The 21,618-nt window shown below is 54.6% G+C and overlaps 1 protein-coding gene across 1 annotated transcript; it reads right to left on the reverse strand.

Moving 5' to 3' along the window:
* Positions 1-548: 548 nt before the first annotated feature.
* Positions 549-21,314, reverse strand: LOC119099442 (visual system homeobox 2-like). The gene is made up of 4 exons (XM_037222602.1): positions 21,233-21,314; positions 2,250-2,337; positions 1,887-2,032; positions 549-553 (listed from the first exon to the last, which is right to left on the reverse strand). The coding sequence occupies exons 1-4, from the start codon at positions 21,312-21,314 to the stop codon at positions 549-551; spliced, it is 321 nt and encodes a 106-aa protein (XP_037078497.1).
* Positions 21,315-21,618: the final 304 nt, after the last annotated feature.

Consider the following 21,618-nt stretch of genomic DNA (forward strand, 5'->3'; position numbering starts at 1 on the left):
CAACTCATGTTTCTGAGTGCGAGTCCTCAGACACCTGCAAAGAAGCTTACGTGCAAATTAAGAGGCTCTCTAAATCGCCTCAGAGTCTCAAGAAAAACTAGGAAACACTTCATTTGAGTCTGGCTTGTTGTTTGCTGGAAGGTCTTCATGATGCACCTGGCTCCCATAGCCATATTGCTGCATCCGATGCAATTGGAGCTTGCAGCCACTTGCTTCGTTTGCAGCTGGTTGCATACAGCCAGGGCCACCTTGCCGACAGTAACCGCCGCCGCAGCGCTACGACAGTATCGGCGCCGTCGGCGGTAGCAATAGCGACAGCAGCAGCAGCAGCAGCAGCAGTAGCAGCAGTAGCGTGCCGGCGAGGGCGCGGCGGTCGGCAGAGAGGCACCGGCGGGCGGCAGCAGCAGCAGCAGCAGCGGCAACAACAGCAGCAGCAGCAGCGGTAGCGTGCCGGCGGGGGCGCGGCGGCCGGTAGGGAGGTACCGGCGGGCGCGAGGCACCGTCGTAATCCGGCGCGCTCACAGGTGTGGAGCCGGCCGGGGCCCCGCCTAAGCTGGCGGCACATCACAGGCCGGCCGCGCATGCCTGGCCGGCTTACCGGCCGGCGTGGCGCTGACCTGGCACGGCTGGCCGGCCGCGAGTCACGGAGCGAAAGGCCGCGAGTCACAGGCCCGACCGACTCCGAGTCATGGTCGGTCTGAGTCTGAGCCACAGGGCGGCCCCGCGCCGAGTTACTGTGCGACGAATGCGAGCTGGGGAGGGGCCGACTTAAGGGTGCGGGGCCGTTTTGACTCCAGTTACCGGGCTGTCTGGCTCTAGTCACAGAACAGCCTGATTGGGTCACTGGCCGGTTGACTCCGAGTCGCTTCTTGAATCGCGAGACACCCGAATACAGCCACTGGGCAGTCCGATTCCAACTTACAGGAGGCCAGCCAGACTCCGAGTCACTGGCGGCCAGCCAGACTCCGAGTCGAGAGCGGCTGACCGGTTCGCGCAGCCTCCAACTGGTCGCCCACAAGCAGGAACGGACCGTGAGTTGGAGGGGGGGGGGGGGGGGGGGGCGATAGTGCCGGCAGGTTCGGGGCGTTGCCCAGCCAACCAAGAGTGGTCAGGGAAGCAGGGAGGTAATAGTAAAAGGATGCGGACGATGTGGTGCGGTCGCGCTTGCAGGATACCGGACGAAATTCGTGTCTGCGATCATCGCTGGCAGGGCGGCAGTGATTGTGCTCACCCTCCAGTTCAGGGGCCATGCTCGACAGAGCTGAGCCGCCCGTGGCAATTATGACGATTATGAAGTTATAATGAGCCGAAAGTGCTCTGAGGACATGAACAGAGACGTGCAGCGTCGCTCGCCGCCTTACCAAAGGGTGGTACCTGGTTTGGTCACCAGGTGGCAGGTTACCAGGTTGCCAAGTGATAGGTTAGGTCGCTGCTTATTCTTGAGAGCAAAGCGATTCGTGGTGCTTTTCCTTGCCCCCTAAGACGGCAATTCATTGCGCAAAAATAAAAACTGTCTTTTGAATGGCGTCAAATGCGAGAATTCCTTCGCAACCGAATAACTTTGCATGAATATTTTTCGAACGGCGACTTCTGTACTCAAAATGTATAACGCTTTTACAGTCCAGTTCTGCCGCCGGTTCAGCTTAAGAACAGATCCAATTAAGCAGGGACAGAGACATGATTTTCTTAAGAAGGGGGCAGAATTCAGTGAAAGTTCATCACGCCGATCTTTTGCTTTCTGTGAGGAGCCATCTATGGCTCTAAAAGGAAAAAGAGGGGGCCCTGGCTCCCGCTCCCGCCCATCATCTTGGCTGCGCCTGTGAGCGTCAGCCAAAATCCATGGATCTGGCTTGTCTTGACGCAGACGGCGTTTTTTTTCCACACACGCATATGGCTCTGTAATCCTACCTGTATCCGGTCTTCGGGCAGGTCAGTCTTCAGGGACAGCATCTCCCTGGCGTAGACGTCTGGATAGTGTGCCTCCTTGAATGCCTTCTCCAGCTCTTCTACCTGGTAGCTGGTGAAAATGGTCCTGAAAAGAAGGTTAGAATATTACATGCAGTGCTATTTCTGTGTTGTTAATAGAAGGTGAAAAACACATACCGTTCGTCACACTTTTTCACGAAAATGTGAATGAAGGGCTGGAATGACTGAAAACCATACAATGCATAGGAGTTTGCATCAATAATTTGTTCGCGCGACTCCATCATCACATTTACCAATTCCCAATAGCATCTTCAGCTTCTTACCTGTGTCTCCGCTTCTTTTTCTTCTTCTTATTCAGCGCGCCTCCTTGCTGATAGCCTTTGTCGAGCAGCTCGTTCTGGTTCTGCAGGCCTGAAGCGACAGAGGCCGGACATGAGGCGAAGCTGCTTCCGGCGGCACGTGACACCCAGACCACACCCTTGACCTCACGCAGATTCTATCCCCCTCTCCCCCGCCCCCGCTCGAGGATCGAGAGCTGGTGGTCGACGGAGCGGCTACATTATAAAGCGCAGAGACAGCAGATGGGCCGGCGCGCGCGAGCCCGGTGGTGGAGCGGCCTACGGCGGGGAGACTAGCCGACGCGACGCTGTCCTGACGCAGCACGACGGCTCTGCCGATCGGCAATCGCCGTAATCGGATAATAGAGAGGAGAAATTACCACGAAGCAGCTCTATTAACGACCGTATAAAAGAGCCGAGTAGAGTGCTCGAAAAGTTTAAATTGGAACGTTAATGAGAAAAGGGGCACTGCGCTGGTGGCAGTTTTGCTAATATGGGCGACGTGATGGTGACGGAAAAGAACGCATATTTCTAAAAATCATAAGAGATGTCTTTCTAATTTATGAGGTCTGGAAAGGTCGTACAGTCCGCAGAAGAAAGAGGGAGGGAGGGAGGGAGAGGGAGAAAGAGAGAGAAAGACAGGGGAAGAGAAAGAGATAAAGAGAGCCTTAAGGAAAAGACCTGTACAACAGAAAGAAAGATTCATACAGTTGACGTACTGAGAAAAGACTAAACACCTTCAAACCGTGGCACTCGAACGCACCAAATGCATAGTTGTAACTCCCTTCAAAGTATTCCTCAGTCGAATACCTTCCTTTCCGAAACAGACCGCCTCGACCCGTCTCGTGTCGACAAATCAGGGCAGAGCCGGTGCCAAGTAGCTGGCGGCGGCCGAGGTCACGCAAGGCCACCACTGGCCGCGTGTCAGCCTCCGGGAGCGCCGCCTGACCCCGCCCCGTGGGACGGCGGCCGCCGCTGGCGGCGCTCAATAATGGATGAACGCCTGCATAATTGATACAGCAGTTAGCGCCCGTGATAAAGTGAGTCGTGCCAGCGTAAATGGCTGTTACGGGAGATAATTAAAACGGCGGCACGCCGGCGGCACCGCTGGGACGAGCAGCTCGCGGCCGGGGCGAGCCCGGTCTCGCGACGCTGCACGTGCGGACCCCAGAGCGGAAAGGCCTCGGCTCACCGGCAAGAAATGTTTGGGAGGGGCAGAAGCGTGTTTAGTGCAATCGTCGCCACAGCGAAATCCTCTTTAATGCCTGATTTGGAGTTTAGAGCATATCCCCCTCACTTCCCGGCTTCCAGGTCAACAGGTTCATGTCAGCTCGTGTCAGGTGCATGTTGGCGCAGTAGTGCGCAAATCAGTTTTCCTAATCTGTTCCACCAGTGCACCTGGTGCATGAGTTGCATCAGGCTGTTGAGGAAAAAGCTCCATGCCGCGTGTCAGATTTCGTTTGCGTGAAAAAAGTGGCTCGGTTTGGTGCGCCTCAGGCCTCTTGCAGAGAAAGGCAAAAAAACGAATCCGATTAGTTCGGAGTTATCAACGTGAATGGTTGCTAGACTCCGTGAAAATGATAGAGAGCCATTTGTGCAACCACCACCTGGGTTGCTAGGTCTCAACTTCAGCAAATTAAGAGCAGGCACAGCTATTCTTATTTCACACTTAAAAAATGTCGCCAAAGTGGATAAGACCTCACCACACAAGCGCGAACGGCCTTTTACGCCAGAGTTTTCGGCATTGTGAAATGTTATGCTCAACATTACCGGCCTTCAGTATATTAGGAGGTTGAGTTCATTCTTGGGTTTTGAGGGGGGTTTTGAGAAAGTTCAAGACACGCAATAATATGTAACACGTACACTATGTGTAGTACTTGTGTAAAATCTAACATCTGAAGTAACTTGCAATGGTGATCGAAAAGATAAAAATACCCAACAATCTATCGAAACAGATAATATCCTAACGATGTTTTGATAGTCTCGGTAAACTTGTGCCTCTGGATATATTGAAGGTCGGTTATTTTAAACAAAAGATCTTGTGGTGCAGACCAGACCCCAATAAAATTGCTTTCGGTGCACAGTAACCACTGATGGGTGGTTCAGCCCAAGCAAATGGTATGACCTACCCGGGTTATTTTCTGTCTCTCGGGTACGGTTAGATGCAGTTAGACAATTTCTGAGATATTTGTAAAGTCATTGTTCAGACGTTTTAACATAAGCTGAACAAATGTTCCCTTTTACAACGCTGCGGCATTGATTTTCAATGGTTATGATGACGACAAATAAATCGATCGAGACCGTCAAAAACAATCGACAGCAAAAACCGAACGGGTGAAAGCGTAGGGCATGGCGGTCAGAACGCGGTCCCATCCACAATCTCCATACAGAGATGACGGTGAAATCTGGCGCGACTCGATCAAATATATTTCAGCGCTTGATATTATAATGCACGATCCTTAGCATGCTTAATTATAGAGAAAACCGCCACTAAATCTAGATATCTTTCCGACTTTAGCGCGCTTCCGGTTCGCCCATAGCCGTCCGTGCTCGCCGAGCCAGTGGCCAAAGTCGTCGGCCAAACTTGGCGGCCGGACGCGCTGCAGCCGACTTCAATGGCCGTCATCTCGTCCGCGCCGCCGGCCGACACAATAGAGGAGCGACTCGACGGCGATTACACCGCTGCCAACTATAGCATTAATTCGTCATCAGCGTCGGTGGCGCATTGAGTCGGCGTGTAAGCGCATTAGCACCGCGCGACCGACAGATGCGTCTGATCATCCGCAGCGAATCCCCCGGCCGGCGCTGGCCGGGAGCGCGGGCGCCGTCCCGACCGGCAGAAAGGTGACTGAAAGGCCCTCCCACACCCCCCGGGAGTGGGTGCCGGGTCGCTCGGCGCGTGGCTGGACGCATCGGCGCTAATCATGGCGCTGGGGAGGGTTAGTCACCGGTGTTGTGTTAGAGCGCGCGCCGGTACCAGCCGGAGGAGGAAGAAAGGTGGCGAGACACCCCTCCACAGGCGATGCGGGAGGCCTGATCAGTGGACGATGTTTGCGTATCATGAAATGACCGCGGAAAAACATATGGGCGATATAATTCGTGGTTTCTATCGTGGTACCTATCTCACACGCCACTGTGCTGACAGGAATGGCAGCACAAAAATTGTTTGCAATGAGCTGTCACGGTATATAATTCACCGGAAAGTTAAATCGGGTCCAAACAAAGTGCTAAGTAAGCAAATTAGTTGTACCCAATTTAATGTTTTATCAGACTTTAAGCCCAGGCTATAATACACAGCACCTAACTCGCGTCAAGGATCACCACCACCATCATCAGGCTGCTAGCTAAGCGCAGAGCGGATGTCTCGAAGATCCGAACTACTTCGGCGCAATTCGTTGCGGTTAAGCTTGGGCCCTGCTGACTGGATGGTTTTTCTCATCCGCAGAAGCCTTGATCTATGGGATTTTTTCTTAACTATAATTAAGTGAATAGCGTATGCCATATGGTTATCTAGGCAAGACACCATAACATCGCATGCATTTTATCACGGAAGCTATTTGGCTGCAGCACATACTGAGGAAACGTTCCTTATTGTATGCTGGATGCTTTTCAATCGTGGTGAGCCAGGAGTCCGATGGAAACTTTTCTCGGAAAGCGCTGTTTCAAAGGGAAAAATCTGAGTTCTCAGGGTTCAAAAAAGAGAACAAAGGGCTTTGTAGGCCTAATGAGACACATTCCATATATGAATCCGTGGCCCTAAGTCTAATTTGTTCTAGGGTGGTACTATTCCTGTGACAGAGTATTCCTACCGTTTACTAGCGTTTACATGCATGCTTGTCGATTTTCTCCTGGAGCGTTGAATATTGATCTTCACCGACTCGCTGCGCTTCTGAATCATACGCTCCGTCCACCACCACCCTTCGGGAATCTTCGCAAATCTCCACCTAGATAAAAGGCTCATCAGTATAACTAGATGGATGTGATACCATCACCTCGCGGCCGCGGTCGTGCAGACGCGGCCGCTGCACCCTCACGTCTGACCTGACCTGACCGATCGCCTCGGGGCCGTAACGAATCACCGCGCTCGTCAGTGGGGTGAAAAGGGGCCGGCCAGCCGGTAGCAGCCTCCCATCGGGTAATGGATGCCCCGGGCGCGGTGCCGACGCCAACTCCGGCCCCGCAGACTCGCTGGAGGTGGCCCGCGAGGAAGCCAGAGGCCAGGACAGGGGACGGGTGGGTTCTAATGAGTGGCAGAGGTGAAGCAAGCCTGGCGAAAATGCCTAGGTTTACTGCCATCGTTGTCTGTTGAAGCAGTTTGTTCCGCCGAATGTGCGAGTCGGAGGTCGGCGTTCAAACGTAGGTTTTTGACGATATTTTTCGGGGAGGTGGGGGCGATGGCGACGGCTGCATGATTAATTCAAAAAGTTGTTTTTTGTCACTGAAACATCGTTGCATTGTGGCTGAGATATTTAGCTTTGACGCATTAACAAAGCAGCTGCGGTAAACAATGTTTTGTGGCTGATATATTTTGGTTGCTAACAGCCCCCTAGACCGCGTCAGACGACCGTTTTGTGTCCAGGCATACTGGCAACCTGATCACTGCATGGGGCACGCTGTCAGCGAACAGAATTAGGCCTGGTCACGCGGTATATCAGGGAATATTTAAGGGATTCGTTACTCTGCTGTAACAGCTAAAAATGCACTCTCAAACACACCGAATCAACTGCATAGTCTACTCATTTCTACCGTTCTGACTGATGACACCCAGAAGTCTCCGAAACAGAATGAACGACGTAGATTTAATCAAGTCGGGGCTAGACAAAATGGGGTGTTTTGACGCATGCACACGGAAAAATGCTGACTCGTTTAAATATATGCGCTTAAAATGAGCAACTGGCACATTCATGCATATCCAAACAACGAGCGGCTTGACCGGAACGAGCCCCTTAAAAGTCGTCCGCGATTGCCATTGCAATATGGACGCCGACACGAAGGGTTAATGGATTCCTGAGGAGGTCCGGCTCCAATGATAACACCCTAATGGGAATTTTTTAATCTGCCGACCGCGGGCCGGTGGAGCGGCGCCTCTGATTGATACGCGGCACGTGTTTGTAGTCGGATAATTCGCCGCCGGTCGTCCGCCGGGAGCCGCCGCAATCGAAACGCGGCCGCTCGGTTCATTGTTGCAATTAGAGCCCATACCTGCCAGCACGACGGCCGCCACGGTCGCAAGCACGCAACGCGACCAGCAATTGACCGCAAATGGCCGTTTTCGGTGGGCGTGCGCGCGATGGGCTTTGCAAGCGCCCCGAGGCTCGCTGTTGGGCCTTCCTGTTTGTGGAGGATAATAGAAAGTGGTGAGCAGCACGCGTCGAGGTGAGGCAACGACGCTGTGCGCGATCTGTAGAACCTATAGCGTAGATGTGGTGTAGATTGAGTTCACTTCTCACATAACACGGCTAGACGTGGTCTGGTGGGTGAAACAAAAGATGCAGGTGAAAAGGCGAAGAACGGACACAGATACAAACGGATTCGTACAAACCGTTGCGTCTTGACCTAGCGGGGTTGCGAGACATCACAAAAGGCTTCGTTTGAAACGCTGTTTACTGATACCTTTTCTTAGCGTACCTAACTAAGTAAGTCAGCGATCATATCCAACTAGCGAACTTTTCACTTCGCACCTGTCTTACTGAGTGGGTGATAGCAGCCGAGCCGCCGTGGATTATTTCAGATGCTTCGAACTTGCCTTGGTGCTGGATAGCGTTTTATGTCGCCATGTAAGCTATGCTTAGCACTTCCAGGGTTGTATTGAAAAGGGGCACTGGGGTTGCGTGCCCCCGCCCCCTACCAAATTGTTTGCTTGCATTAGGATGCATGTTAGAAAAATGTTGATAACACATAAATCGATGGAGACGCGCAAAACCAGGTGCATTTAATAAAACACGCGACGTTGTTGCAACCACTCAAAAATCGAGCGTGTCTGCGGCGACCAAAATTTATTTTCATTAAATATTTTGCGTTGTGCCACCCCTCCCCCCCCCCCCGTTGTGAAATCCTGCACACACGCCTGATGCATACCATGACCTGGCAACCTGACAGGATGTTGTCATTTCCAACGTCACCCTGGTGAAATAAGCACAGGCAGCTATTTTTGGAGGTCAGACCACAGAAGGCTCAAAAGAGGATTTGTCATGACATGAGATGGCATGTAGCCGAGAGCTTATCCGGCCATTCCGGACGCTTATAGAGCTACTTGTTGGACAGTGCCAGGCCTTGGTCAACTCATGCGAACCAAGCCTGAGCAAGTAAGCATATTAACCAAAATAATCTTATAATACGGGTACATAACCGGCAACAAGAACAAGAAGTGTTCATGCACTCCAAGGATTTGTGATTACAGGATGTGCAATGTTACAGATCCTGTAATGCACATGTACATCTGAGGAGCACGTGCATTGCAAGTGCTCACACTTCTGTTGTTGGCATTCCCACACAACGTCCGCTCAGCAAAAGTGCATCGTTTTTGCGATTATTCTGATGTCCAGGGACACATCACCGCGTCCATTCTTGAGTTAGTCAGAATTGTAGCTAACGCTGTTAATAGTGAGTCATGCTTCTTTGCTCCATTTATAATAATGTAGAGGGCTCCTTTCGGTGGCCTTACTAACAAGGACTTCTTCACTGTCAGCCAACATCGCGAATATCGTCAAACTCCTTCAAGCCCACATTCGTTTGGCAAGGAAGACAGGCGCTCGGAGTCACATTCCCTAAACTATAAAGAACGTGATTTATCTGAAGTCATGCTTTAAGCCCAAAGGCACTGTCAAATAACGTGATGTTGTAGGCGCCGCCCAGCTATGGGAAAATATACCATTTTGACAGTTTTTTACTGTGAATATGATCTACATTGGACATTATTCGTTAGTGTCAGTTGGCCTTTTCAACTAAGGCGGAGTTTATATCACTTTAGGCAGGGAGTACATCGCGCCCAGGAGCGCAGAGCTGAAACGCTCCAGGTCAGCTGATATCGTGGAAGTTGCCACACACCAGCAACGCCAATACCAAAATATGTATTTATTTCGGTTTTCGACGTGACTCACAATGACAGCGTTCGGGACCCAAGGAGCCTTTTGAAGGCCAGACAAGTGAAGCAGACCAGCCGCGCACCAATGTGACTCGCTGTCTTGCTCCAGCAGCGCCGCGCTGGGCCTTTTCCCTGTTCTCTCCCACTCGCGGCCGTGTAATTTGATCAGGAGCCGTCCAGTCGGCGCGGGCTAGCCGTGTCGCCTGTTAGCGCGCCCCGCTCAGCCCAATTTCACCCCGCCTCCAGCCAGAATTAATCATTCGATTTTATCGCCTGCTCTATTGACTCTGTCCGCCTCTAAATAGCTTTCAGCCCATTAGCGCATTCCTAACCGTGCCGCGCCGACGAGTATTGCTACTATTGAGACGCCTCTGGCCGTTATGAAGCGCTCGCTCTCTGTGTTATGGGGGGGTGGCGGCGGCGATATGAGCACGCGAGTCGTTCTCGGCAGCAACTGCCAGCACGTACACGGCCTGATGGCTGTCCGGCCGGCCGAGATGGCCCCGGCCACGCGCCGCCTGCCGGGGTCGTCAGGGACCGGGCTCCGTCCGCGGGGGTCTTCAGGGACCGGGGCTCCGTCCGCCGGGGTCGTCAGGGACCGGGGCTCTGTCCGCCGGGGTCGTCAGGGACCGGGGCTCAGTCCGCGGGGGTCTTCAGGGACCGGGGCTCTGTCCGCCGGGGTCGTCAGGGGACCGGGGCTCCGTCCGCCGGGGTCGTCAGGGACCGGGGCTCCGTCCGCCGGGGTCGTCAGGGACCGGGGCTCTGTCCGCCGGGGTCGTCAGGGACCGGGGCTCCGTCCGCCGGGGTCGTCAGGGACCGGGGCTCCGCCCACCGGGGTCGTCAGGGACCGGGGCTCCGTCCGCCGGGGTCGTCAGGGACCGGGGCTCCGTCTGCCGGGGCCGTCAGGGTCCGGGGCTCTGTCCGCCGGGGTCGTCAGGGACCGGAACTCAGTCTGCTTGGATCATCAAGGACCGTAACTCAGAGTGCTGTGAGCATCAGACAAGCGAAGCACGATGCCTTCATCAAGAATCAGACCTGTCTGCGGCAAAAGAACAATGTCCTGAGTGAAACAGCATTATCTGGGAGCCATTGTATGCCACGTACTCGTAAGGTACGGGCGTGGTTGACAGCTGCAAGCGTTCTCAGCTGAAATTCAGATGCAAAGGCAATTGCAATCACCTGAGATCAAGGTGAAACTATGCTTCTCGGCTTTGCCACAACACGGCTGTTCGCTGTCATTAGAAATGTTCCGGAAGTATCATCAAATTTCAATGTTTAAGTAACAACTGCATAGCAAAACTGCACAGGCAAGCCCTGAAATGAAAGAGCCGAAACAAGAAAACACAAAGCTGCCCTTAAAATGTCAAAATCAAATGGTTACTTATCGTTCGCTTTAAATTGGCGCGTATAAACGCTGTTGACGCCCAGCTGAAGATTGCTTCGGGAAAACTGCGCGATGGGAAACCACATTTTTTCATAGGACAGTTAGTACCCCGCAGCGACCAGACCAGCCGCCGCTCCGCGTCCCGCCGCCCGGCCCACTCGCCGGGATACGGCCTCGCCGCCGCCGCCGTCAAGTCAGCCGCTGTCGTCGCCGCCGTTGTCGCCGGCGCACCTGTCCCCACAAACAATAATATTTGGGCAAATGGCGCCTGTCGCGGCGCGGCGCGGCGCTGTAACCGGACGCCCGGGGCGCGGCCGTGTTGCGCGCCGCGCGGACCGCCGCGTCGCGTTACCCCCGCGTTTGATCGGCGCGCCGATCGACGCGAGACGGCGGTGCGGGGTGGGGGCTGAGCGTCGCGGTCGCGGCGGCGGGGACGCGCGCCAGCTGGAAGAGCAGGGGAGGGGTTTCGCATTGTCATCCCGGCTCGGGAGAGCGCCGAGAACGGCTGCGGCGCGGCGGCGCGGCGGCGCGGCCAAGGTCTCGGCCCTGTGGCGCCCGGAGACCGGTGAGGGACACATGCCGCAGGGCACAGGAGGGTGGAGTCGTCAGAAGCTCGCCGGAGGCGCATCCCTGACCTAGCAAAGACGCTCGGAGAGCAACAAAAAAAGTTTGTTTTCGTCTCTGGTTACTTACACTATCTTTGAGAGGAAAGTGGGCCAAATCAGGGTAAAACCGGTGCATCGACGTATTTTCCACTGATCAGCCCCCCCCCCCCCTCCCCCCAACTCATTTTGCAAAACCACGCCCCTTGGGAGGGAGAGGCCAGAAATTGACATGCTGGCCAGGCCAGGCCAACATGTCAATTTCTATGCAAGTGGATATAGAGGCCATTTGCCGTGTTTCAGACAACGGATGTTTTACCGACAACAGCACTTAGCGTGACCCAAGAATGAGTCACTTCATGGGCGCCAGCTGCTGAATATTCTCGACTGATTGGCAAGATACAGAGCTGACCATTCTGAGGCGGACTGCGCCTGGGCTCCTGGGCTCTGCACCTCGATACAGGAAAATCACATTGGATCTATGGCTCGTGCTGGATGTTTGGGATCGGTAAAGGCTCTGCGCGGTCTGCACTCTATCCGTGCATAAGTGGAGGTTTTAGTATAACGGAAAAGTGTAATCCCCGCCAATAGTCATGAGCCTCAGTCTCTTAGTTGACCAGAGCTCTCACTATCACTAACAAGGGAGCTATGGGTGCCGTGAAGCAGCCAGAGACGGCAAAGCAGATGGAGCCACAGTGCCTATATAAAAATTCCTTCTCGATCTCTGCCTGCATTTCTAATCTTGAAACCACAGCGGCAGTGGGGATGGAGTAGGCAGCAAAGACAGCGAAACTGGAGAGGGAGCACTGTGACGAAACACGTTCTCGTAAAAAGGGGGTAACGCCTTAAGTCGAGCCCGTTGCCGAAATCCGGCCGTTGCACTGTGCACCAGGCTTACAACAGCACGCTCACGCAAAGTGGCCCTGTCGTCCTGACAGAGAAGCCTGAAGTGGAGCGGGAACTGTCCTGGTCTGTGCAGCACCGCCTCGCATCCGGCCCCTCAGCGAAGCCGGCGTCAGGATGCCACTCCCGCTGTCCCCGGCGCCGCCCGGCCGCCCGCGGCGTCGGCCGGGAAGGCGTCACAAAACACCGCCCGCTTCACGAGACTCCAGGGTCGCCTCTCCACCTAACTGGGGCTGCTTAAGTGGGTGGGCGACAATGTTTTAACGAGGTCAGCCGCCGACCCGACATCGCGGTCTGTTTGGACTGCCAGCGGGTCCTTGCTCCGTAATGCTCCCGTGCGAGCTCCCCATTCAAGCGCTGTTTGGCCTTTGACAACGCGCCTCCGTCGTCCGCTCCCGGCAGGCCTCACCTGAAGTGACAGGATGGAGGCCACGCAAGGCGGCGTCCCACATCGCCGGCTCAAAGTGGGCATTTGTCGTTTGGGCGTCGCTTTGCGCGCGTCTGCATAATGGCAGCAATTAGAGCGCGGCGGCGGCCCGGCAGCAGACGGCAGACAAAGCCACCGCGCCGGCGACAGTGAACAGTGGTGATAATTTGTGTTATCTGCCGCCGCTGTCCGTCAAAGTGCCCGCGCCCGCTGGGCACGTGTCAACGCGTCACGGCCACTGAATGATCCGCCGCTGAATGGGACGCCCGCTGTCGTATCTGTGCGGTGGCATCGGCCCCGTACAAAGGCTCGGTGCGCCGGCGCAGCGCCGCCGGCCCCGAACTACACATTGGGGGGCCCAATCGTGACGGGTGGGACAGCGATGACGAGTAATTGGCTCAGGTGGTGGGCCAAAGTCCCTTCTGGCAGGGCGGGCCCGATGTATGCGAACGGTGCTGTTACGCTGTTGCTCGAAGCTTTTCAGTCGTTTCTGTGCGCTGAATGTGCGCAATGCAATGTTTCCTGACGGCTATTGGCACGGGCTCGAAGTTTGTGGAAGATGCTGTTACGGCAAGACCACACCACCTGCGTTATGTTGCGGGCAGTTGCACCTCCGCTTAAAGTATTCATATCCTGCTAGCATGAAGAATCCCTGTCTTTCAGAGGCCGGCAACAAAGACTACTTCAAAATACTTAAGTCGATCACTTCCGGTGAGCACGCACCTGGACAACGGGCAAGCTATTTTTCCACAGCACCGCCCGCCCCAACCCGACGCCAGGATCTGCACTGCACACAAGTCACCGCGTCGCGGAGGACGACAGTCCCTTTGGGCCAGGGCGGCGTCAGACATCAAAGATAACTCGCCGCCGCGGACCGTCCCATGCTCCGCCACTGTGCCTCTGAAGTCGGGCTTGAGATGCTGCATCTGAGCACAGAAGGCGGAACATCATTGAATGACGGCATCCCTCCGTAATTTACCGGCCCTGGATGCGCCGCCTCCCCCCGAGTGCCCATCTTCGAGTTTCCGCCAACTCCTCTCGTCTCTCAAACGAGGCTGTCTTTGTGTAAGAGGCTCTCTCTGCGCTCAACCATCTTGAAAAGCAGCCTTAATTACGCAACAGGATCAAAGGCTCTGTAGACGACGCGATGCGCCGCCAGATGGGATAAAACGGAGCCATTTTTCCGACCAAGATGAAGGCACTGGCCGAGCGCGAGTGCGTTCCAAATGCAGAGTGGCGGGATTATTAATTCCGCGTCACGACGGTGCTGTCCCAATGCCCGGCTGAGGGGCTCGCGCACGCACTCGATGAGGCTCGTCAAGGGGCGGCGGCAAGGGCGGGTGGCTTGTGGTGGTCGGACTGCGGCGCGGTCCGAACTGGCGACGGAACTGAGGGCGCCGGCGGATCAGACGGCTCCGGTGCGTTTGAGAGGAACCTCGTCCACGATCCCGCTTCCATCCGGCGAATGTTGTGTCCAGGGCCGTCAGACTAAACGACTAGTCTAGCCAGGCAGCACTGTGATCCTCTGTCACGGGCAGAGGATCGTGACTAGCAAACACGAATGGCGAGATGAGGCTGCGCCATTGGAAAAGCTACGATAGTATTAACTGACTTCACGACTATCGGAAATGATACGATCACGCTATGTCATTGGGAGTGATGGATGGCGCCATTCCCGTGAGTTCTCGGCAATGTTGCACAGAATCTGCATGCATAGGTGGCACCGCTAGTAAAGGAAGATAGTTACATTCCTGAAATGACTGATAACCAGATGAGCTGGCAGGACCATTGAAGGCTCCTGTCCAGTTCACCATCACTCTCTTATGGAGCCCACCCTATGCACCCATGGCGTGCATGAGGGGAACATCAGGTGATTGAACGACTTGTGTGGTAACGAGCGCACTCATGCATCGAAAGGATCTGAACCTGAGCACTCCCGGACGCTTACATGGTGTGTTTTTTGTGTCGTTTTTCACTATATAGGGCAACCAATAGCAGACATCTATTAGCGCTCACTGATGTCTGCAGGGCATGTGAAACCCTCCGGGTTATAAACAGCAACACATTATGTCAAACAACGGGAACAAAGCAGAGAACACAGCGGGGTAGATTTAAAAACGCAGCGGAGATGTAACTCAACCGTTGTTGGAAGTACTTTCAACGCCTAGTGGCCATGGTGGCAAAGACACGAATCACATCATGGCTTCCTGTGCCCCGGCACGGGGCCGGTGGTCTCCCTTTCGCTCGCCGCACACGAGCCCGGTTTCTGCTGTAAGCGCTGGGGTTTTCAAGGAAATATCGAAAAGGACAATGCAATATGAACTGTTTAGTGCGATGAGTTTTACTGTGACGTTGTGTTCTATTTGGACCACTGAGTCAGGCCACTCGAACGGGGGATGCTTTTGTGGAGTCCGGCCGGTCGGTCGGGACATGATTCTGTGGAGTCCGGCCGGGCGGGAGGGGACTACCCCAGCATCAACAGCCACTCTGCCATGGACAGCGGGCAGACAGATCGAGCACGTCCGGTCAGAATTTATGTTTGAGCAGTGACCAGAACTTGGCGAATGGGAACCTCGCACAGGTGTCTGTGATCGTGATGGATTTACTTTTTAGCAACGTAATGCGATGAAGCTAATTCCGAATTTTCACCGAGTGACTGAGAGCATGTTACCCTATGCCTATGCTCCCGGCCGCGGCGTTCATCAAGGCTAGCCTGGGTGTTCGCTTAAGATCGGTCAGAGCGGAGGCTCGCCGCTAGGCGGTGTCACGAGCAGGCCCGCCTGTGCCGGGCTCCTGCCGTTGAGCCACGGAGCGGCCTCCGACGTACCGACCTGCAACGCCTCCAGCTTACACTTGGCCTCCTCTCTGGCACCAACGTCCTCACTCTGTGCTTCTCAGTCCTGGAGGAGGTAGGCTAGCTATGCCTTTCTCCACGCCACATGGCGCGTGTTCGACGGAGGCGGCCGGCGTGCGCACTCCTCCACGACGGCAACCGGCGTCTCCCCCCCCCCCCGTCCATTTTCCGAGTCATCCGTGACGCGGAGCTATCGGCGCCGGGCGCGTGTCTCCACTGACTGTCCGGCCGGGGCGGGCCGAGGTCGGAGCGGAGGAGAGCCTGACCCGGCACCGTGTCCCCGCTCCGGCGCCGGCCCGGGGTGGGCCGACGTCAGGACGGAGCCTGACCGAGCGCCGTGGGCGGGGGAGAGACTGACCCGCGCCGTGACCCCCGCTCCAGCACGGTGACCCCGCTCCGGCATGGTGACCCCGCTCCGGCGCCGGCCCGGGCCAGCCCCGCAGCCTCACGCCGGTCACAATGGCAAGCCTTGCGCGGGAATCGCTGAATGGGCGTCGGATAACAGGCACTGGCGCAGTCACTGGCGCTGCCAACAAGCCACCGGCTGGATAATACCCCAATTAGGGACAAAGCTGGCGTCGACAATATCGTCGCGATTGGAAGCCGGGTCGGCCATTTTTGAGTCGTCACGCCCGTTAATTAATCATCAGCTGAATGCCGGCCGTTTAATCTGACGTCACGGTACGTAATTTACCGTAAACTTGGGCGGCGCCACGCTTAATCTCGTGCCACTGAGGAATTTAATGTTGGACCAATTTGCATCCGGTTAAGTGGTTGTTTGAATTGATGAGCCATTGCAGGATGGGGCTTATAGACTGGTGGAGACCAGATAGGCATCGGTGGCCAACAAGTCCGCGCCTCTCGTAGCAGCGGATCCAGAATGCCTTTGTGTGTGTGTGGCGGGGGGGGGGGGGGGGCACCGGCTTGGGTAAAGCCTTAAAGGAGCTGTGATTTTCAAGGATTCTTCAGACTTTGCTTCCGTTTACCTCAAACAGTGCTCCAAATTAGAAAGCTACAAAAGGTGCTTAGAAACTTTTTTCAGCCAAGAAATTAGTATTCTTATGCGACCTGGGCCATCTTGAAGGGGTCAATGCCCAAGTACTCGCCTCCCCCTTTTTGGATTTGCCCTTGGCACCGTTCTCCCAGTATGACCGGGTGGTTTGCCAAATATTGGGAATGAAATAGATGAAAGACAGTTGCAATCTGAATAAAATTGTGAATACATACGCCTCGTTTCTGACTACACCATGAAGCGAAATCAACGATGATAAGCGTGCCAAACTTTTTGCACTTGTCACATCGGACTATGAACAACCTAGTCCATCCAGTTGCTCTAGTTCGGGTCACGAAAATAACAAAATAACGTCATTTACCCTAGCGCATTCCGAAACACTGGACTTGGCTCCATTAAGCAACCATATTAAATTTGTTTATGCGTATGCGTTTTACCTCTCAATGTGTCATGAGGCTACTTGCACTCGTAACTTTAATGTACTTCCCCATTTGAAATATGCCACTCGCCGGGTAACGAAGTTAAAATAGTGCCCAAGGCCCAAAGAAGCCTAAAGCTTTGCGGAAATCCAATAACGCGCCGACAAAAACAGCTTGTTTGTGTCAGTTTAACGACACTCTTTCCTGCCAGCCTGGATTCGCATAGCAAAGAGTTCCAAACGTAACACGGGTGGCGTTGGAATGCCGATGAAAACATCCCAAGCCATCCAAACAAGTTAAATGCACGCGTTCTAAGTAACTGCTGTTCACGTTCCATTAAAATCTCTCTACACCGCGTAATTGTGTGGTGGAGCTTAATGGGTACATCACGTGCTGGCTGTCGGCCTGGATACGATACAGCACAGACTGGGCCCCTGGACTGACAGTTCCTTAAAAAGGTCTGGGTCCAGGGTTAGAGCTTTGTGAAAAAAAATATTGAGGGGCGCTGAAGCCCACAAAAGGAGCAATGGTGGCCTGGAGATTTCGCTCGAGCCCCTCTCCAAAGCTTTAGTACTGCGGTTGTACTTTAATACTTTTGGTGCATGTTTTAGTGCGGTTTTAGTACTTTTAGTACATGTCACTGAGAAGGGCCAGCTCAATATTGTGGGACGAAGGGGTGTAAGGACAATTTCAACGGGACACAAAGTTCCACCCACGACTGGCTTCACAGAAAGGTCTTCTTATGTTATTTCATCTCAACTCAAGGATAGACTCAAGAGGGCATCCCACGTCCGGCCGGTCGTCCTCCGTGGTGCCGATTCAGGTGGCGGGGGGGGGGGGGGGGGTCTCTTGATCCACCTGACGTTCAGCGGGACAAGGTCGGTCTAATCACTCGGCACGGACCTCGCGCCGATAACCTCGGCACAGAACGGGCGCAAAAACACCGTCGTTTTGGACCGACGCCTCGCGGCGCGCAGGCGATGGACAGCACGTCCAGCGCATAATTATGTTTCTGGGTATGGCCATCGTAAAAAGATATTGGCTATCATCTTCCAGCGCTCTGCTCGCCATACAAGCCGAAGGCTCGGTCTGAAAGGACAGCCGAGGGCCAGCGTCACATCCGGACAGCGGCGGTCCGTGGCGGTCCGGTCCCAGCGGTCCGCGGTACAGGCTTCGCAACGATGTTGACGTCGGGGACAAGCTCCGGCCACAAACATCAGTCGGGGATGATGCTTGTAAGCCATGAGCTGTTGATACGGTCTAGGCAGCCGGGGTTCGCTCATCTCTAACACCATCGCCGTCCTCAGCTACGCATTGAATGACAGCGTTTGCACGTTTTGCTAGTCATGTTCAGGACCTTTCCTCACTTCCCCTAACACATTCCTCTCTCTCTCTCTCTCTCTCTCTCTCTCTCTCTCTCTCTCTCTCTCTCTCTCTCTCTCTCTCTCTCTCTCTCTCTCTCTCTCTCTCTCTCTCTCCTCTCTCTCTCTCTCTCTCTCTCTCTCTCTCTCTCTCCTCTCTCTCTCTCTCTCTCTCTCTCTCTCTCTCTCTCTCTTTCTCTCTCACTCTCTCTCCGTGCCTACTGCACATTTCCACAGGCCCTCCCAGCGTTTTTTTCCCTCTCATTAATGTGACTCGAAAAATGGCTGTTTATCTAATTTGTCGCCGCCACGTGTGATTGTGGTGGGTCGGGCGCGGCGATGACGTCACTTTTCTCCTCTCCATTTGTCGGCGTCGCCCGGGGCGATCGATATTGTCAGGATCCGCGAGGGACGGGCGGACGCGGGGACGTCTCACACGGGCGGAGGTGACCCGCTGGCGGCTCACGCAGGGGACAGGGATGTACCACGAGGGACGGGCAGACGCCTCATACGGGCGGCGGAGGTGACCCAGGCGGCTCGCATAGGGGACAGGAAGGCACCGCGAGGGACGGGCAGACGCGGGGACGTCTCACACGGGCAGCGGAGGCGACCCGCAGGCGGCTCGCGCAGGGGACAGGGATGTACCGCGAGGGACGGGCAGACGCTTCTCACGGGTGGCGGAGGTGACCCGCAGGCGGCTCGCGCAGGGAACAGGGATGTACCGCGAGGGACGGACAGGCGCCTCACACAGGCGGTGGAGGTGACCCGCAGGCGGCTCGCGCAGGGAGTACCGCGACGGCGCAGGGACCGCCATTGCCGGAGAGAGAATGAGCTTAAGATCAGCGATGTTTTGAACAGATATTTTTCACGTCTAGGATCGTTCTGTTTTGCTTTGCTGCCTGGTGTATATAGCTTGCTTTTAGCGGGCACACACCAACTTGGTCGCGGCTTAGATGACGATTCGAGTCGGACCTTTACATGATGCTCGGTGGAATCACATGCTATATGAAACTGCCCATTCTGTTTTTGCGCAACGCAAACATTTCCGTGAAAGATGGCACATTCCCGTCTTAAGCTCTCCTTACGTCGGTAGCTTTAATGGCCGACTTCCTGTGAGTTCTCTCATGCTCCGCTTGGCCGCCATGGCCGGTGCTTATCGAGGCAGGACTAACGCCCCGTGTGCGGAACAATGATTGGACGCACGCCCGAGCGGCTTCGATAAGCTGATGCATGATGAGTTGACGGCTTGTGTCGGGTGAGTAGTTTGATTAACCCGTTGTGGGCTCGTCAAAATTTAATGATGACGTGTTGTCAACGCGCGCTACCTCTTTCCTTTCGGCATCAAAACCAGTAACCGTCATATTAGAAGATGGTGGGCAAAAGGCGTGGTATATGCTGCCGGTTTTACCAGTTGTTCAGTGTCTCTGGATTCTCGTGCAGGATTCTTTTGGCGCTATGCTTCACTGTCTGCGTTGCTTCCAACCTGTCCATGGCCTTTTCGTGACCTCGCCGCTTGCCAGTGGCACTCGGCCCATCCGCCATCCACCGCTCATGCCAGCGCAGAGTCCTCCCGGCCACCCGACAGCACCGCTGGACTTCTGCTGCACCGGGAGCACGGTGAGCTCCGTGTAACCCGCCGTGCTCCTGCAGGCAGGGGCCGCATCCGGACGTGTTTATTTTGGTGGCGCAGGTCGGGGAAGTGCCGTGTTGGATTTCATCGTAGCCGCTCTCCCGCGGCTGCCTCCCTGCACGGGCTCCGCCGCCGCCCACCGACAGGGCGGAGGCGGAGGTCGAGGCGAGCGTGGCCCGGACAGCGGCGTACGGTCGTTCCGGAGGGCGGAGCAGGGCAGGACATTCTCATTCTAAAGTAGGAATTGGGATGGGAGCACCAACCAGCATCGACAGACGGGCGCAATGGAAAGTGCGAAAGAGCAATGGGTCGGCACGCACGACATTGGTTTCAAAATATATCAGCAATGTTTTTGCTTACATTACCGCGAGAATTACCAAGAGAAGCGCTTATTCGCGAAGAAAACCTCACGAAATAATCATGTTTTAAGAAAAGCAATTACACATCTTAAGATTAAATTAAAATGGTCTAGAGAAACTGGTTTTGTGGAGCAACTCTGCGCCCTCGGTAATTTAATGGTTGGAACGTGGCTTTATAGAATATCAATCACGTGGTTGTGGATTCAAAACTGACGGGATCTTTAGGGGTTCACACACACGCATACACGCCCCGCCCCATGGGCGTGACCGCCACGGGGCCACGTGCCGTCTGGATGTCAGTAAGCTCTGGCAGATCGGAGTGTTTTTGTGTTTTGACCATATATAATGTCTCCAAGACAGACATGGACCTCTGCAGCATTGTAGGTGTTGTTACCTCTGTGCGAGCACTCCCAGTTCATTATTTTCAAAAACCAACTAACCGGGGACTATGCCGGATATGCCAATGAGGTTTCAGATGTTTTTTCATTGAAAAATAATTTCAGACCTGCGCAGGCGGCTGCATTTCGTGCATGGCATATAACAACATCGCACGTTTTCATTTTACTCATTTTTACGTGTCTACCTTAATTTCACAACGTTCGATCGTAAGTAGCATGCGCATGCAAAAATGCATGTTAACACTTGATAAGGGGGGACGTGCCGCCCGGTGGCCCCGGCGTGCTTTGAACACGCCCCAGCCAATAAACCAGACTACAAACGTCCCATACCTGGCGCAAACAGCAACAGCATTAATGAAGACGACGACCAAGCCGAGCCAAATCATTGACCAAGCTTTCCCGCCGTGTTTCGGCCTCTTCTCACGGTCTTTCAACGTGAAACTCTTGAAAAGGACGTCTCCATTTCATGCCCACCTTCCGTTCAAGGCCTACACACACCAATCCCGGCTACCCGGCATGCCGTGCACATACTTACTTGTAAGCCGTAACGACAGGTCTGATTCCGAACGCGGCAGGAGACAAGAGACATCCGAGTTAGTCACCAAAAACAGGCACATCTAAACAGCTGACAGTCAACGACTGGTGATGGCAAAAACTGTGAAGCATGTTGGTGCGTAACATGCATCACATGTGCCATCATTCACAGCAGTCGGCATGGGTCACCTCTTGGCGGTCACATCCTCCCATACGCGTCGGTTGTTGCTGCCCTCGCAGTGACAGGCTTAGACGTCCCGAGAAAAAAACGACAGAAGTACTGCAAGATGTAGCAGGCAGTTTTCGAGTCAACCTCAATGTGTTTCATCTTGCCGACCCCGTGGGTTCCCCGACGAACCCTGCCAGTCATTGGAGCTCGGACTGGTC

The sequence above is a fragment of the Pollicipes pollicipes genome, unplaced genomic scaffold (assembly GCF_011947565.3).
Source record: "Pollicipes pollicipes isolate AB1234 unplaced genomic scaffold, Ppol_2.1 Scaffold_2555;HRSCAF=2994_pilon_pilon_pilon, whole genome shotgun sequence".
In the NCBI taxonomy this organism is placed as follows: Eukaryota; Metazoa; Arthropoda; class Thecostraca; order Pollicipedomorpha; family Pollicipedidae; genus Pollicipes; species Pollicipes pollicipes.